Source organism: Polyodon spathula, chromosome 29 (assembly GCF_017654505.1).
Source record: "Polyodon spathula isolate WHYD16114869_AA chromosome 29, ASM1765450v1, whole genome shotgun sequence".
NCBI lineage: Eukaryota > Metazoa > Chordata > Actinopteri > Acipenseriformes > Polyodontidae > Polyodon > Polyodon spathula.
Window position 1 is genome coordinate 4,524,958 of NC_054562.1, and position 18,715 is coordinate 4,543,672.

General features: G+C 49.6%; 1 protein-coding gene across 3 annotated transcripts in view; it reads right to left on the minus strand.

The window, feature by feature from the left end:
- Nucleotides 1-296: 296 nt before the first annotated feature.
- The window catches only part of LOC121302215 (2-oxoglutarate dehydrogenase, mitochondrial), a 40,384-nt gene continuing 21,965 nt past the window's right edge, over nt 297-18,715 (minus strand). For all 3 annotated transcript variants that reach the window (XM_041232043.1, XM_041232045.1, XM_041232044.1), the window contains 19 exons: nt 18,121-18,236; nt 17,351-17,505; nt 16,727-16,873; nt 16,349-16,439; nt 15,239-15,418; nt 14,740-14,868; nt 14,116-14,295; nt 12,993-13,145; nt 12,380-12,482; nt 11,583-11,711; nt 8,603-8,753; nt 8,082-8,209; nt 7,397-7,575; nt 4,993-5,064; nt 4,373-4,498; nt 3,522-3,594; nt 2,968-3,131; nt 2,207-2,361; nt 297-1,055 (listed from right to left, as the gene is read on the minus strand). In XM_041232043.1, coding sequence (XP_041087977.1) covers nt 935-1,055; nt 2,207-2,361; nt 2,968-3,131; nt 3,522-3,594; nt 4,373-4,498; nt 4,993-5,064; nt 7,397-7,575; nt 8,082-8,209; nt 8,603-8,753; nt 11,583-11,711; nt 12,380-12,482; nt 12,993-13,145; nt 14,116-14,295; nt 14,740-14,868; nt 15,239-15,418; nt 16,349-16,439; nt 16,727-16,873; nt 17,351-17,505; nt 18,121-18,236 — 2,552 coding nt within the window. In that variant the 3' untranslated portion in view covers nt 297-934. The remainder of the gene's footprint in view (nt 1,056-2,206; nt 2,362-2,967; nt 3,132-3,521; nt 3,595-4,372; nt 4,499-4,992; nt 5,065-7,396; nt 7,576-8,081; nt 8,210-8,602; nt 8,754-11,582; nt 11,712-12,379; nt 12,483-12,992; nt 13,146-14,115; nt 14,296-14,739; nt 14,869-15,238; nt 15,419-16,348; nt 16,440-16,726; nt 16,874-17,350; nt 17,506-18,120; nt 18,237-18,715) is intronic.

Sequence of the window (18,715 nt, forward strand, 5' to 3'; positions counted from 1 at the left end):
AGGACAGACACACAGAGCTGTACCACAGTAACAGAATACACACACACACACACACACACACACTGTGAACTGCTCTGTAACCCAGACCTCAAACCAGCTCTCTCAAAGCATGCAGGCAACAACACAGCCCGTCACTCAAATAGAAAATTCCCTAATTCACAAACTGTACAAACTGCACTCTGTTATATATATAGATCTCTATATCTATATATCCATTTATAGATATATCTAGACAGACAGACAGATTTGCTTGTTAACAGCTCATGTGTATGTGTGTCTCAGAGTGTCTGTGTGTGTGTGTGTGTGTGTATGTGTAAATGCATTATTTTCTGTATTGAAACGATGCATTTCAGGTGGAAGGAGAGGCAGCAGGAGACACCTTTGCCTGCCCAGTGGCCGGTCTGTTCGTTCTGTACTTCACATGATTTCTGCTTCAGTGGTTTTTAAATTGTTTTTTGTTTTATGTATTGTTATTAATTCTGCATTGGTTGGTTTTTAATGACTGATTGATTTGCGAAAGTCTTATCCATCTGTCATGTTTTCTTTGGGTTTGTTTCGTGTGTGTGTTTATTTATTCTATCCCTTGTAATATATATTTTGATTTTGAAAAAAAAAAAATAGAAAAAATAATAATAATAATAATAATAATGATTCAGGAACAGGATGTAAGATGTCAGTAGCATGCACAGATTACAGTGCTGGCGTCCCTTAGGCTCCAGGAGTCAGACACTGTCGAGGAGGACAAAACTGAAGCGTCCAGAGCTTAAAATCACACCCTAGACTTCGTTTGCAGTTTAATTTTTTCTGGGCGGACGGACAGGCTGACAGGAGTAGTGGAGGTGAGTTTGCAGAGTGCGGGGGGGGAGGGGACCCCCTCGAAGGCCCCCCATGTTGAAGACTGAATGTGGACAGTGTGGGGGGACGGGGGACCCCTCTAGGACAGCCCCTTGAAGGCCTCCAGATTGAAGGTCGTGTCCAGAAAGCGCTTCAGCTCCTGCAGGTGAGTGTGTTTGTTACCAGTGGCAGGGGCCGCGGCGGGGTCACGGCCGGCATACCTGAGGAGGGGAGAGCGAGAAGGGAGAGGAGTAATAACAGAATGAGAACATATATACTAACACAGCCGAAAAATAGTAATTACAACACTAACAGCGATGCTGCTAGCAATACCAACGCAACCCCCACCCGCAGAATGCTGCTAGCAATACCAACGCAACCCCCACCCGCAGATGCTGCTAGCAATACCAACGCAACCCCCACCCGCAGAATGCTGCTAGCAAACCAACGCAACCCCCACCCGCAGCAATGCTGCTAGCAATATGCTGCTAGCAATACCAACGCAACCCCCACCCGCAGCGATGCTGCTAGCAATACCAACGCAACCCCCACCCGCAGCAATGCTGCTAGCAATACCAACGCAACCCCCACCCGCAGCGATGCTGCTAGCAATACCAACGCAACCCCCACCCGCAGCGATGCTGCTAGCAATACCAACGCAACCCCCACCCGCAGCGATGCTGCTAGCAATACCAACGCAACCCCCACCCGCAGCGATGCTGCTAGCAATACCAACGCAACCCCCACCCGCAGCGATGCTGCTAGCTAGCAATACCAACGCAACCCCCACCCGCAGCGATGCTGCTAGCAATACCAACGCAACCCCCACCCGCAGCGATGCTGCTAGCAACACCAACGCAACCCCCACCCGCAGCGATGCTGCTAGCAATACCAACGCAACCCCCACCCGCAGCGATGCTGCTAGCAATACCAACGCAACCCCCACCCGCAGCGATGCTGCTAGCAATACCAACGCAACCCCCACCCGCAGCGATGCTGCTAGCAATACCAACGCAAACCCCCTAGCAATACCCGCAGCGATGCTGCTAGCAATACCAACGCACCCGCAGCAATGCTGCTAGCAATACCAACGCAACCCCCACCCGCAGCGATGCTGCTAGCAACACCAACGCAACCCCCACCCGCAGCGATGCTGCTAGCAACACCAACGCAACCCCCACCCGCAGCGATGCTGCTAGCAATACCAACGCAACCCCCACCCGCAGCGATGCTGCTAGCAATACCAACGCAACCCCCACCCGCAGCGATGCTGCTAGCAATACCAACGCAACCCCCACCCGCAGCAATGCTGCTAGCAATACCAACACAACCCCCACAGGAGGAGGAGGACAGGAAAGCAGGGCGGAGTTACCAGACGGGTCGCTCGCGGTTGATGGTGGTCCGGATGCGTGGCTTCACGTAGTCGTAGTATCCCTGGTTCTTGTGCTCCTCCTGGCACCACACCAGCTCTGCATTGGGGAAGCGCTCAACCTCCGCCTTCACCAGATCAAAGGGGAAGGGAGACAGCTACAAAAACAGCAAGCAAACACAGTACTGCAGATCAGAGTCACTACTCCAAACACACAACTACTGCAGATCATAGTCACTACCTCAAGCAGTCAGTACTATGTTACTAAAAGTTATTGAAAAGGACTCTGGACTTTCCTGCATGGACTCGGTGTTGATTATTGATCCAGCTCTCCACTGAAATCAGGGGAGGATCTCTGGTGTCGATAGGGCTGGTTTACATTCACAGTGAAACGAGTGAAGAAACACCTGCTCGGGTTTGTGATGGGCGATGCTTTTCTTACTCTGCAGAGAACAGCGATCCACACTCTGGAATTCTTTCCCTGAGACTGTTCGCCTGGCTGGCTCACTTTTGATATTTAAAAATAGGTCAAAAACATATCTTTTTGACTTGGCTTATTCTCAATTTTTCAGCGTTTTGTGATAGCGCTGTTATGAAAGGCACTACATAAAAACCCAAAGTTTCTTCCCTCGTTTCACACTGTGTGTTAAATCCGCACCAATAAGAACGACCCTCGACTGTGGAGAGCTCGATCCAATCAAATCAATGACTCAGTGGAATAATGTCCTGGTGCAGCTCTGCCTCGGCGCTGCGGCTGCACCGACCTGCTCGATCCTGGCGATGGCGACGTCAGCCTCCATGCCCCGGGTCGTTCGCTCGCGGTTCAGCTCGTAGTAAACCTTCCCGGTGCAGAACACAAGCCTCTTCACTGCGGCCGTGCTCCGAGACGCTGCGCTGACATCCGGGATCAGCCGCAGGAAGTCCGTCCCTGTGGAGAAACAAACAAACAGACAGTTATTATTGTGTCAGACACCTTTATCCCAGGCGACTCGCACAGGTGTTCCAGGGCAGCACAGGGTTCCAATGCAAGCTTCATATTTAAACACAGTGTAGTTTACAGTAAGTGTAATAATAATAATAATAATACTGCTGGAATACAATATGAACTAGGATGCAGCCAGTCAGGATCACAGCGAGTTATATCTGCAGTAGATTAGGTTTTACTACCAGCTTGATCAGCCCACAGTGTGTCTAGGTAACAAGGCTCAGGTGTGTCTTATTATTAAACTCCTAGTGAAACCAGGACTGGATCACACTGCTATGCAGCCGGAGTCTCACTCCCATCCCTGCCGGCGGCGATGGGGGTCGTGTGGCTGACCTGAGTTCATGTCGTCGAAGCTGGACTTGGCCTCAGGGTGACGAAGCAGAGACTTGGGTGTGAAGATGATGAGCTGGAAAAACAAACACAAAATAAAGACACTTCCAGAAATGTCATTAAAAGTCACTTCCCCTCACCATTGGAAGTTACTGGCAGTTGCTCCACTAATAATGAGTGCACACAGCTGAGCCAAAAGGGTTACAGCCCCTAGAATTATAGGGCTGAAACAAAAATAATAATAAAACTACATGAACGTAATTTAGATCTTTTATTTAACATCATGTTATCAAAGAGAAACCACTAAACGTTATCACAAAACAAAGCCTAGCGGAAGCCACAGCAGTGCTGCAGTAGTATTTCATGTCAGATTTCAAAGTGTCACTTTCTCAGTTTTCCATTTAGTATGTGGGGAAAAGTAGAAAAGCGCTGGAGTGTAATTCAGTGTGTTAACATTCAGATTTCATTTGACTTCATGAAGCAGAATGAGTTCATTCTACAGGGGGGTGCAATGCTTTTGGCCAGAGCTGTACACGTGTGAACTACAGACAGCATGCATTAGTGCTGCAGTAAGTTTATTTACATATTTATAACAAACCCTAAGACATATATATATATAGTCCATATATATATATAATACAGACAAATTGTAGAGCAGGAATTGGCATATCAGTGGCATGTCTGTCTAGCAGTTACACATTTCTATCCACTTGTCATGGTTTTTTGATTATGTATTTAGAAATTTTAAAAACATTTTGTGTGAACTCTATGGGGTCCTGCCAAAAATGTTGAAAAACAATTTCCACATCATAAAATCGAAACCCATGAATAAAACGTGGGCCGCCGGCACTCACCGGCTTCCTGAAGGGCTGCAGGATCTGTCGTCTCAGCACATGGAAGTAGTTGGCTGGGGTCGAGCAATTCACCACGATCCAGTTACAGTCGTACAGCTGGCGCATTGCAAAATCACCTGTGATTTTCTATAACAAAACAAAAAAGGAGACTCTCAAACAGCACTTAATTAGACATACAGAAGACGTTTTTATCCATAGTGACTTGAGACTAGGAGGTGCACTCTGCTTGATCAACAACTGCTGCTGCAGAGTCGCTTACAGCTCAGTGAGCTACATTCAGTGCAGAGCAGAAGATACCCATCGGATAGCTCTATAAAGTTCACAGCAGGCATGATAAGAACATTCCTATTGCAAAGGTGTCTCATCCATTCCAGGCTTTAATATGAAATGGATAGAAGCCACACAAAGAAAAGCTAACCAAGGTCTACGGTCTAACTACGTGTAATCAGTTAGTGTTCTGTGAGTGCTATAAAAACAGTGATGGAAATAAGACTCCTATTGCAGAGCGGCTGGACCGCAAAATCTTCAGTGATTTTCTTCAAATCAAAACAGAAAAAACAAACAAACAAACAAAAAAAACAACGGGATGAGTCTTCGTATCAGTGAGGAGCTTCACTCACCGGGAACATGTCCGAGTCATCATTGCACATCTGCAGGAACCGCTCTGGCCGAGCTGAGGAGTGTTCGGGCCCCTGGAGAAATCAATCAATCAATCAATCAATCAGTAATACTTGACCCGCCAAGTATCCACGCCACTCACAATCACATCTTTACCAGCACGGGATCGTGCAGCAAATCAGGCAGCGTCTACACGGTACAGCCGGTAGCTTCAACTGCCTCGTTTCTTCATCATCCCCCCTCACCCCTGCCCTGGACTACTCTCCGGTGTGTGTGATGGTTGAGAGTGACTCTGGGGTCACTGTGTGCGATGGTTCAGAGTGACTCTGGGGTCACTGTGTGTGACGGTTGAGAGCGACTCTGGGGTCACTGTGTGCGATGGTTCAGAGTGACTCTGGGGTCACTGTGTGCGATGGTTCAGAGTGACTCTGGGGTCACTGTGTGTGACGGTTGAGAGTGACTCTGGGGTCACTGTGTGCGATGGTTGAGAGTGACTCTGGGGTCACTGTGATGCAGTGACTCTGGGGTCACTGTGTGCGATGGTTGAGAGTGACTCTGGGGTCACTGTGTGTGATGGTTGAGAGTGACTCTGGGGTCACTGTGATGCAGTGACTCTGGGGTCACTGTGTGTGATGGTTGAGAGCGACTCTGGGGTCACTGTGTGATGCAGTGACTCTGGGGTCACTGTGTGTGATGGTTGCAGAGTGACTCTGGGGTCACTGTGTGCGATGCAGTGACTCTGGGGTCACTGTGTGTGATGGTTGAGAGCGACTCTGGGGTCACTGTGTGCGATGGTTCAGAGTGACTCTGGGGTCACTGTGTGCGATGGTTGAGAGTGACTCTGGGGTCACTGTGTGATGCAGTGACTCTGGGGTCACTGTGTGATGGTTGACAGTGGCTCTGGGGTCACTGTGTGCGATGCAGTGGCTCTGGGGTCACTGTGTGCGATGGTTGAGAGTGGCTCTGGGGTCACTGTGTGCGATGCAGTGGCTCTGGGGTCACTGTGTGCGATGTTGGGAGTGGCTCTGGGGTCACTGTGTGCTCTGGGGTCACTGTGTGCGATGTTGATGAGTGGCTCTGGGGTCACTGTGTGTGATGCAGTGGCTCTGGGGTCACTGTGTGTGATGCAGTGGCTCTGGGGTCACTGTGTGCGATGCAGTGGCTCTGGGGTCACTGTGTGCGATGGTTGAGAGCGACTCTGGGGTCACTGTGTGCGATGGTTGAGAGTGACTCTGGGGTCACTGTGTGTGATGTTGAGAGTGACTCTGGGGTCACTGTGTGTGATGCAGTGGCTCTGGGGTCACTGTGTGTGATGCAGTGGCTCTGGGGTCACTGTGTGATGGTTGAGAGTGACTCTGGGGTCACTGTGTGATGGTTGAGAGTGGCTCTGGGGTCACTGTGTGTGATGCAGTGGCTCTGGGGTCACTGTGTGCGATGGTTGAGAGTGGCTCTGGGGTCACTGTGTGCGATGCAGTGGCTCTGGGGTCACTGTGTGTGATGCAGTGGCTCTGGGGTCACTGTGTGTGATGCAGTGGCTCTGGGGTCACTGTGTGTGATGCAGTGGCTCTGGGGTCACTGTGTGCGATGCAGTGGCTCTGGGGTCACTGTGTGCCATGCAGTGGCTCTGGGGTCACTGTGTGTGATGCAGTGGCTCTGGGGTCACTGTGTGCGATGGTTGAGAGTGACTCTGGGGTCACTGTGTGCGATGGTTGAGAGTGACTCTGGGGTCACTGTGTGATGCAGTGACTCTGGGGTCACTGTGTGCGATGCAGTGGCTCTGGGGTCACTGTGTGCGATGCAGTGGCTCTGGGGTCACTGTGTGCCATGCAGTGGCTCTGGGGTCACTGTGTGCCATGCAGTGGCTCTGGGGTCACTGTGTGCGATGCAGTGGCTCTGGGGTCACTGTGTGCGATGCAGTGACTCTGGGGTCACTGTGATGCAGTGGCTCTGGGGTCACTGTGTGCGATGGTTGAGAGCGACTCTGGGGTCACTGTGTGCGATGGTTGAGAGTGACTCTGGGGTCACTGTGTGCGATGGTTGAGAGTGGCTCTGGGGTCACTGTGTGATGCAGTGGCTCTGGGGTCACTGTGTGCCATGCAGTGGCTCTGGGGTCACTGTGTGCCATGCAGTGGCTCTGGGGTCACTGTGTGTGATGCAGTGGCTCTGGGGTCACTGTGTGTGATGCAGTGGCTCTGGGGTCACTGTGTGCGATGCAGTGGCTCTGGGGTCACTGTGTGCCATGCAGTGGCTGTGGGGTCACTGTGTGCCATGCAGTGGCTCTGGGGTCACTGTGTGCGATGCAGTGGCTCTGGGGTCACTGTGTGCCATGCAGTGGCTCTGGGGTCACTGTGTGCCATGCAGTGGCTCTGGGGTCACTGTGTGCGATGCAGTGGCTCTGTCTCTCACCATTCCCTCCATGCCGTGGGGCAGGAGCAGCACAATGCCGTTCTGCCGGACCCACTTGGCCTGGCCCGGGCAGATGAACTGGTCGATGATTCCCTGGGCTGTGTTGTGGAAATCCCCAAACTGAGCTTCCCACAGAACCAGCGCATTGGGACTGGCCATGGCGAAGCCCAGCTCGAACCCTGAACACACAGAGAGAGACAAAGAGACAGCGAGAGAGAGAGCGAGAGAGTGAGAGAGAGACAGCGATAAATAACAGCAGTAGTGGTGATTATAACAGTCGTAAGTCACGTCCCCATCAGAGCCTATTAGCAGCATCTACACTTGTAACTCCCATTCAAACAGATCTGATGACCTCTAATCAAACAGAGTGCCTTCTCGTCTCTTCTCTTGCACTCTTTGTATCACAGCCCTGACTGCGCAGGAAATACACCTGGAACACTTACAACAGGGATTGAAGCAAACTCCTATTGTAGAGCAGATTCACCCATTCCTCCAGGTTTTAAAACCAGCTTGATCAGCCCCAATGTGTCTAGTTAACATGCTCAGGTGTGTCTGATTAAACTCACAGTGAAACCAGGAATGGATCAAACTGCTGTGCAACAGGAGTCTTATTCCCACCCCTGTGTACTCACCCAGCACCTCGTACTCACACAGGGAGCTGTTGCACACGGTGTTAGGGACTCACCCAGTACCCCGTACTCAGACAGGGAGCTGTTGCACACAGTGTATTGGGCCTGGTTGGGCCAAAGGTGGTTCATGGGGATGCAGGTCCTCTTATCCACATTCTGATCATGCAGCACATGGTGACGATGGCTGAGAGGAGAGAGAGAGAGAGAGAGAGAGAGAAAGAGAGAGAGAATAAACAAGTGTTAAATCATCCATATTTCCAGGAAAAAACAAAAAACCAACAATAGTTCAAAGTTGAAATACTATTAGAGAAATTAAATGACGCAAAATGGTTTTGACAGAAATCTTTTTGAAGACACAGAGCAAGACATGCACTGTGCACAAGACCCCCGGTGCAGAGCGGGTAGATCACAGGCTTCGCTTAACAGGACAGACCTGAGCAAGGGCTTGTCTGCACCTTGCTCTGTATTTGGTTTGCATTAAAAATAAACGTACCTAAACGTTCAACCATTCATAATTTTAAAGCATCTGCATTTCTGGTTAAATGGTCAGTGTTTCTGACCCCCTTCCTCCCCCCACCTGAAGGTGCCTCTCTCCACGTCCTGCCCACTGAGCCGCACGTTGATCCCCTCCTTCAGCAGGGAGCCGAAAGCCATATACTCCCCCAGCGCCCAGTCCACCGTGCGGGACTTTATCATGTCCCCGCGGCTCTTCAGGATCCGCTTCAGACCTGCAAACACAAAGAATACCAGAGCAGGGTCACAGACAAGAACATCACACACTGACACACACACACACACACACACACACACACTACCAGCGCATGGTCACAGACAAGTGTTCACACACTGACACACACACACACACACACACACACACACACACACAATACACACACACACCACACGCAAGGGTCACACACAAGACACACACACACACACACACACAAACAATACCAGCGCAGGGTCACAGACAAGAACATCACACACACACTGACGCATGGTCACAGACAGCGCAGGGTCACAGACAAGACACACACACACACACACACACTGACACACACAATACCAGCGCAGGGTCACAGACAAGAACATCACACACACACACACACACACACAATACCAGCGCAGGATCACAGACACACACACACACACACACACACACACACACACACACTGACACACACAATACCAGCGGAGGGTCACAGACACACAACACACACACACACACACACACACACACACACACAATACAGGGTCACAGACAAGAACATCACACACACACACACACACACACACACACACACAATACCAGCGCAGGGTCACAGACAAGAACATCACACACTGACACACACACACACACACACACACACACACAATACCAGCGCAGGGTCACAGACAAGAGCCCCACACACACACACTGACACACACAATACCAGCGCAGGGTCACAGACAAGAACATCACACACACACACACACACACACACAATACCAGTGCAGGGTCACACACACAGAACTGACACACACACACACACACACAATACCAGCGCAGGGTCACAGACAAGAACATCACTGACACACACACACACACACAATACCAGCGCAGGGTCACAGACAAGAACATCACACACTGACACACACAATACCAGCGCAGGGTCACAGACAAGAACACACACACACACACACACACACAACACACGCAATACAGTGCGGGTCTGACACACCCCCACCACAACACACATCACACACTGACACACACAATACCAGCGCAGGGTCACAGACAAGAACATCACACACTGACACACACACACACACACACACACACACACACACACACACACACACACACACAATACCAGCGCAGGGTCACAGACAAGAACCACACACACACTGACACACACAATACCAGCGCAGGGTCACAGACAAGATCACACACTGACACACACTGACACACACAATACCAGCGCAGGGTCACAGACAAGAACACACACACACACTGACACACACAATACCAGCGCAGGGTCACAGACAAGAACATCACACACTGACACACACAAACACACACAATACCAGCGCAGGGTCACAGACAAGAGCCCCCCACACACACACTGACACACACAATACCAGCGCAGGGTCACAGACAAGAACATCACACACTGACACACACAATACCAGCGCAGGGTCACAGACAAGAACACACACACTGACACACACACACACACACACACACACACACACACACACACACAATGGGCAGCGCAGGGTCACAGACGGGAGCCCCCACACACACACACACACACACAATACCAGCGCAGGGTCACAGACAAGAACATCACACACTGACACACACACACACACACACACAATACCAGCGCAGGGTCACAGACAAGAACCCCACACACACACACACACACACAATACCAGCGCAGGGTCACAGACAAGAACACACACACTGACACACACACACACACACACACACACACACACACACACACACACACACACACACACAATACCAACGCAGGGTCACAGACAAGAGCCCCCCACACACACACTGACACACACAAACACACACAATACCAGCGCAGGGTCACAGACAAGAACATCACACACTGACACACACACACACACACACACAATACACACACAGACAACACACCCTACAGACACACACACACACACACACTGACACACACAAACACACACAATACCAGAGCAGGGTCACAGACAAGAACATCACACACACACACACACACACACACAATACCAGCGCAGGGTCACAGACAAGAGCCCCCCCACACACACACTGACACACACAATACCAGCGCAGGGTCACAGACAAGAACATCACACACACACACACACACACACACACACACACACACACACACACACACACACACACACACACACACACACACAATACCAGCGCAGGGTCACAGACAAGAGCCCCCCACACACACACTGACACACACAAACACACACACAACCAGAGCAGGGTCACACACACACATCACACACACACACACTGACACACACACACACACACACACAATACCAGTGCAGGGTCACAGACAAGAGCCCCCCACACACACACTGACACACACAAACACACACAATACCAGCGCAGGGTCACAGACAAGAACATCACACACTGACACACACACACACACTCACAGAATACCAGCGCAGGGTCACAGACAAGAGCCCCCCACACACACACACACTGACACAATACCAGCGCAGGGTCACAGACAAGATCATCACACACACACACTGACACAATACCAGCGCAGGGTCACAGACAAGAACCTCACACACACACACACACACACACACAATACCCGCGCAGGGTTACAGACAAGAACACACACACATAATACCAGCACAGGGTCACAGAGCCACACACACACACACAATACTAGCGCAGGGTTACAGCCGAGACACACACAATACCAGTGAAGGGTGAGGTTCTCCACATGGAGACAGACGGATCAATAGACAAGCAGACAGAGAGAGACGTGAAGACACAGAGAGGTTTCGTGGTTGGCGTCGGTCACCTCCGTGAATGGTGAAGTCCTCCACAGGCACAGAGCTGGCCACTTCTCCGATGTGAGTCAGCTCATCCTCGCTCAGCCCCGTGTGGGGGCAGTTCATGCTCTTGGGCTGGCCGTCCAGGGTGAAAAAACCTGGAAACAAAATCACAACACAGCTCTAAAACCGAAAACACACACGAATACACTGTCTGTATCGCTGGCACTGACAACACACCCACACGAATATAGTGTCTGTATCGCTGGCACTGACAACACACCCACACGAATATAGTGTCTGTATCGCTGGCACTGACAACACACCCACACGAATACACTGTCTGTATGGCTGGCTCTAACGTTAATATCGACCGTCTCGCTATTACAATTCAATAAGAAACTTCTTCAAGCTAAGAAGGACGAATCCATTTCAATGTGATGTGAACCTCTGCATGCGAAACCCAGGCCAGCACACTGAACCCACGCTGTATAACACTGCAGGATAGAGAATACTGCCTAGGATGCATGAGTTATAGAACTCCCTGTAATACAGTGAATACATGAATGAATGAATGGGTAGATGATGGATGGACAGATGGTTGGATGGACGGACGGATGGCTGGATGGATGAATGGATGGATGATTGAATGGACAGATGGTTGGATAGATGGATGGACAGATGGCTGGATGGTTGGACAATGACTGGACAGATGGATGGATGAATGGATGGCTGGATGGATGGACAGATGAATGGACGAATGGATGGATGGAAGGACAGCTGGATGGAAGGAATGGTGGGTGGATGTGTCTATGTTGTTGCTCACCGGGCCAGGGTGAGTCCAGCCAGTGCTTGATGTGCATGATCTTCTCATCCTTGGATCTCTCATACGCCTCCTCGCAGATCTTATCATACTTGGAAATCTCTTCCTGAAAACAAGAGAGGGACACAGACAACTACACAACTGCGCCCGAGTGCCGCCCTTGTCAAAATCAACACAAGAGCTACACAACTGTGTCCAGTGCTGCTGGCACCACAGCAGTGAACACATTGAGCAACATAATCCCGGCTGGTTAGACACATTCTTATTCACCACATGGCATGGGTCACAAAATGGCGGGCTCAATGTATGGATTGCTGTGTTACTGTGCCTTGTGTGCAAGAGTGTGTGCGCGCATGATTGTGTGTGTGTGTGTGCCATTGTTACCCTGCTCCACTGAAGTGTATGTGTGTCTGTGTGTGTGTCTGTGTACCTCACAGTCTTGCTGGGTCACAGCTCCCTCTGATGTCAGTCTGTGTGTGTGTGTGTGTGTATGTGTGTCTCTGTACCTCGCACACATGCTGGGTCACAGCTCCCTCTGATGTCAGTCTCTGTGTGTGTGTGTGTGTGTGTGTGTGTGTGTGTGTGTGTGTGTGTGTGTGTGTGTGTGTGTCTGTACCTCGTACTCTTGCTGGGTCACAGCTCCCTCTGACGTCAGTCTCTCTGCGTATTTCTGCAGCACTGGTTTCTGCTTCTTGATCTGCTTGTACATCAGGGGCTGGGTGAACATGGGCTCGTCCATTTCATTGTGGCCGTTGCGTCTGTATCCCACCTGGAAGGGAAGCGGGGAGCAGGGGCTTCAACACTGCGGCAGCTCATGACTATTTTTTTTTTTTTTGTTAGCAACCTTTCTTGAAACATGCTTTAATATCCTCTTTTGGTCAAAAAAACACAAAAACAAACCAACAACTTTAAAACATGAAAACACCTTTTATAAAAAACAGAGCAGACCCTGGAGCAGGGGTCCCTAGCCCTGGTCCCGGACAGCCCCCATCCTGCAGGCTTTATAGGTGTCTCTACATCATCAGTGGCTAAAGACCTGGGACACGTGTTAATCTGGACTAATTCAGACAGAAACTGGTTCAGTCAAGGGTGTCCAATCCTGGTCCTGGAGGGCCAGTGTCCCGCCTGGTTTTTGTTCCAACTGTGTCCTAAATTACTTAATTGATCAACTATTACCAATTATTGTAAGAATTAATGTATTCAAGAGCACAGTTGGAACAAAAACCAGGATTGGACACCCCTCAATTAAGTAACAGAGAGCTAGCTGAAACGAAACCCAGGAAGACCCTGTAGCTCTCCAGCAGCAAATGGTGAGCCAGGAAGAGTCCTGATGGGCTGAACCCCCACTTCTCGTCCGCTTCCTTTTTTCTTGTGTTCAAAACAACCAACCAACCAACCAAATAAACAAACCACCACTAGAGCTGCGCAAAGCAATTACTGGATTATCCGGAAGGCGCTCTCCATAGAGATCAGGTGCAGAGAATCAGTTCAGGGTCGCTGGTGTCGATCAGGTGGATTCAGTGAGTGAAAAACAGCTGCTTGGGTTTGAGATGATCGATGGTTTTCTTAAGACACCGTGGAGGAGAACAGCGATCCGCACAAACCCCGTTTCACTCTGAATGGGTAAATCAGCTCGGTCGACAGCAGAGACCCTCCTCTGAGGAGAACTCGATCAGAATAAATCGGTTTGTGCAGCTCCAAACAATACAGTTACCAGACGACCGTGCCGAGGGGCTCACCAGATCCACGACCACGTCCTTGTGAAATGTGGCCCTCCACTCCGCGGCCACGTTGCACACGTACATCACTGCCTCGGGGTCGTCTGCGTTCACGTGGAAGATGGGCGCGTTGACCACGCGGGCCACGTCCGTGGGGTAGGGAGACGAGCGAGCCATTCGGGGGTCTGTAGTGAAGCCAATCTGGGGGGGGGGGGGGGGGGGGGGGGGGGGGGGGGGGGGGGACAAGGAACTTAGGTTTACTTCTGTACATTATATAGCAGACTCTGATATTGATGAGATCCAGCCCTCTGAAATGTCTTTATAATATACAGCACTAGACCCTGATATTGATGAGATCCTGCCCTCTGAAATGTCTTTATAATATACAGCACTAGGCCCTGATATTGATGTGATCCAGCCCTCTGAAATCTGCAATTTGGTGTTTTACTGTGACTTTTCTACTCTGCTTTAAGAATTTCAATTGAACCCTTTTAAGCCATTCATGTATCTCAAATCACTGAGACACATGTAAATAGTAACATGGATTTAAGTGTACTGTCTTTTGGCCAAGCCTTAATTTCTCATTTACAAGCAGAACATACAAAACGAGACGGCAACATGTTAATGTGGCTGCTCTGTGGTTACCTGGTTGTTGACGACCACATGTATGGTGCCGTGGGTCGTGTAGGAGGGCAGGTCGCTCAGGTGGAACGTCTCGTACACGATGCCCTGGCCAGCAAAAGCAGCGTCGCCGTGCAGAAGGATAGACATCACCTGCAACGCAGAGAGAGAGAGAGAGAGAGAGAGAGAGAGAGAGAGAGAATCAGAGAGAGTCAGAGAGAAATCAGAGATACACACACACACAGAAAGAGATACACATGTACAGATAGATAACTAGAATTAGAGAGATACACACACACACAATCAGGAGACATACCTACACACACACACACACACACACAGAGAATCAGAGAGACGGGCATGCACACAGTGACACACACACACAAAGACCGGGAATCAGAGAGACATACTTACACACACAGATCAGACAGACACACAAAGAAACAAAGACACACACACACAGAATCGGAGAGACACACACTCACACAGTCGCACACACACACACACACACACACACACACACCCTCTTGCCGTCCGTGTCTCCGCAGTAGAACTGCTCTGCCTTGGTCTTGCCCTGCACCACAGGGTCCACGGCCTCCAGGTGGGAGGGGTTTGCCATGAGCGACAGCGTGATGTCACGATCCGTCACGCGGTTTATCCTGCGGTGGTACATCCCCAGGTGGTACTTCACATCGCCGGAGCCCTGGGGATGGGGGACGAAAGTCATGCAAGCGAAGCGAGCGAGAGAAGACAGCGGCTGTGTGAGGCAAGGGTGGAATTTCTTTCAAACTGACGAAAGCTCGCACTGGCTGGGGTCGCGCTCTGCTGCTGCTGTTAGTGAGAGCCCGTTTCCTGTAATAACTGGCCCCTCCCGACTGGAAATATCGACTGGTGGAGACCATTGAAAAACTGCTCGCCAGTTACTGCAGTAAACAATAAACCACAGCTTTATAATCCTTTTTTTTTTAAACCTCTTTTAGCAGAAGAAGCATGATCATTTTTTCTGGTTTTACACTTTAGTTAATAAACAGCTTTCACTTAGTCAAATTCTATGATACAATACAAACTGGAATTAAAAAGCAGAGAGAGGACCATCACTGCGTTAGAAGCCTCTGAATCACACACTTACGTGGACTAACACCAACACACAGTATTAACAACATCTCAAACTACTTGACAAAAAACAAGGCAGCTTCTCGCTGTTGAATTACAGGTTTTCTTTTTTTTTTTTAATGTAAGTTGGTCCTTGTTTCGCTGTTGAATTACTTATGTTTTGCAAAGAATACTGCGTTGGAATTCCGCTAGGTTTCGTAGTGCGGCACTTATTAGTCTTCAATTACAAGTTTAGAACATTTTAAACCGAGTATCGTTAGTGTAAAATTCTTTGTGGGGGAAAAACAATCATAAAAGCAACCTCTAATTCAAACACTCAAAGGCGCTATGAAAAACCCCAGTATCATTAACGCAGAGTCTCCTGTATTTGCTATATACTGGTCTTACTGGTGTTAAATGAGTTTCCCCCCCAGTAAGGGGAGAATGGTGCGCTAACGAGGGACGAGTCTTGACAGGCTGAAGGGTCTTTTCTCGTTCCCTAACTTTTCTCATTGTTTTGTTCTTGGCTGGGCGGACTCACCTCATCCGCAGCCTCGAGTTTGGAGTCAAACTGGCAGAAGATCTGCTCCAGCTCCTTCCTGATCACATTGGCAAGAACATTGAGACGACCCCTGAGAGATAGAGAGAGAGGGGAGGGGGGGAGAGCGAGGGGGAGAGAGAGAGAGAGAGGGGGAGACAGAGAGAGAGAGAGAGGGAGAGAGAGAGAGCCCTTTCTTCGCTCTCAGAGAAGAGATAGCAGTGGGACAGCGAGAGAGAGAGGGGGAGACAGAGAGTGAGAGGGGGAGAGAGAGAGCGAGTGAGAGTTATGCCAGGTCGTATACCTTGTTCCAACCCTGTTCTAAATGGTTTAATTAGACAAATGAATGAATGCTATATTCCGTGGCGGGTCTCTGCGTACCTGTGCGGCATGCCCATGATCACATTGTCCACTCCGTTCGCGCTGGACCTGTCGATGATGGTCTTCAGCGCCGGGATGAGGGACTCGCAGCCCTCCAGACCGAAACGCTTCTCCGATGACCACTTCCTCTGCAGGAACTCCTCGAACCTGAGACAAGCGACAACACGCCAGGGTGACTCCCCTCTCCACTCTCACTCACTCACACACACACATAAACACACAGGGACTGATGTTCTGTGCTTCTCTAGATGCAACACAGAAGTCCTCTTGTATCATTGCTCTGTATCTGAGTTAATGAATTAACGGACAGAGACACACACTAAAACAAAGGATAAAGGCTTCCGCCAAATCAAATAAATAATAATAAGTCAGAAACTAGTGCGGCACGAATGGATTATTAGGTTATTCAGACTGAGCTCTCCAGAAGAGTATTGACAACTAGGTGAGAGTCACTGGAGTCAATCAGGGTAATTTACCCAAGTCCATTTTACAGCTTTCAGTTCACTTTTAAAACTACAGTTCATGATTAGGACTACACTTACCAGAACGCACAGAGCAGGACTACACTTACCACAATGCATTGGGGATGGTGCGTCTCTACGTGAATGGGACACACACACTGACCTGGTGGCGCGGACCATTCTGGCCAGCAGGGTCCGCTTCTCATCCAGAGTGAACTGCATCACCCCGGGCTTCTCAAACTTCTGCCGGATCCACTGGCACTGCTCAAGGTCGTTAATGAACATGAACTCCACGCCGATGTGCTGGCAGTACGCCATCTACAGGAGTGGAGGTGCGACAGCGAGGGGGGGAGAGAGAGACGGAGGGGGAGAGAGAGGGGCAGGGAAATTTCTTTCAGTGTAAAACAGCGTATGCCGCAATCACAGAAAACTAGACTGGGAAGGAAAGAAGTGAACTGTGGTCACGTGGTTTCAGGGCACGGCGTCTGCATGTTGACCACGTATCGAAGCCACGGGACTGCCACCCACATAATTCACGTCATTTTTTTAACAAAAGTTAGTGCATTAATTCAAGTAGTGTGTCTGTGTGCGTGTCTCAGTGTGTGTGTACAGCTCTAGCCAAAAGTTTTGATTACAATTTTCGGATTGAGACAATCAAAAATAAAACTATAGTAACTTAATTTATTTAACATCATGTAATCAAAGAAACTACACAATGATATTGTAAAAAGTGTCTACCGGAAGCCATAATAGTAGCACAGTAAGTATTTCATGATGGATTTTGAAATGTCGAATTTTTTTGTCAGTTAAAAACTGCCGAAGCAGTGGTGTGTAATTATTCAGCAGCTTTCATTAAACTTTATGAAGCAGCATTAGTGTGGGAGGCGAAGGGCAGGGGTTTGCTTTTCTAAGGGTACAGGCAGTCCGCTCTACCTCCAGCCTGCGGATGATCTCCCTCAGAGGCAGGGCGCTCTCGCTGCCCCCGATGAACGTGGTGGTCGGCAGCCGGAACACTTTGTCCAAATCCGACTCGTCCAGCCCGTAGAACTCTGCGTGGACGTGGACAGGCGGGCCACGGGAGCAGGGAAAGCAGGTGGTAGGGGGTGAGGGGGGCAGTGGAGGAGACCAAGGCAAAGCCAGTCCAAAAACAAAAATTACACACGGAGCCGGGAACCGGATAAGAATAAAATAATAAAAAAAAGAGATGAAAAAACACAAGGTTAGCAAACACAGCAACACATGCGTAAACAAACAATAAAAAATATCAAGGTGGTAATTAAATTGAAATGATAAAATGTGATCACACATATATATATACACATACACACACACACACACACACAATATTTCCATATAAGAAGTCCATATTAGATTTGCATCGTGACATTATTACATAGCAGCAGTAGAAAAGGCAGTTACAGGTAAAATGCAATTGAGTAACGTGGAATGGTTTTAATTTGGAATGATTTTAATTATAAAAGGCAAATCCGTGCAGACACAGAAAGGTGGGGGGGGGGGCAAAAAGTGT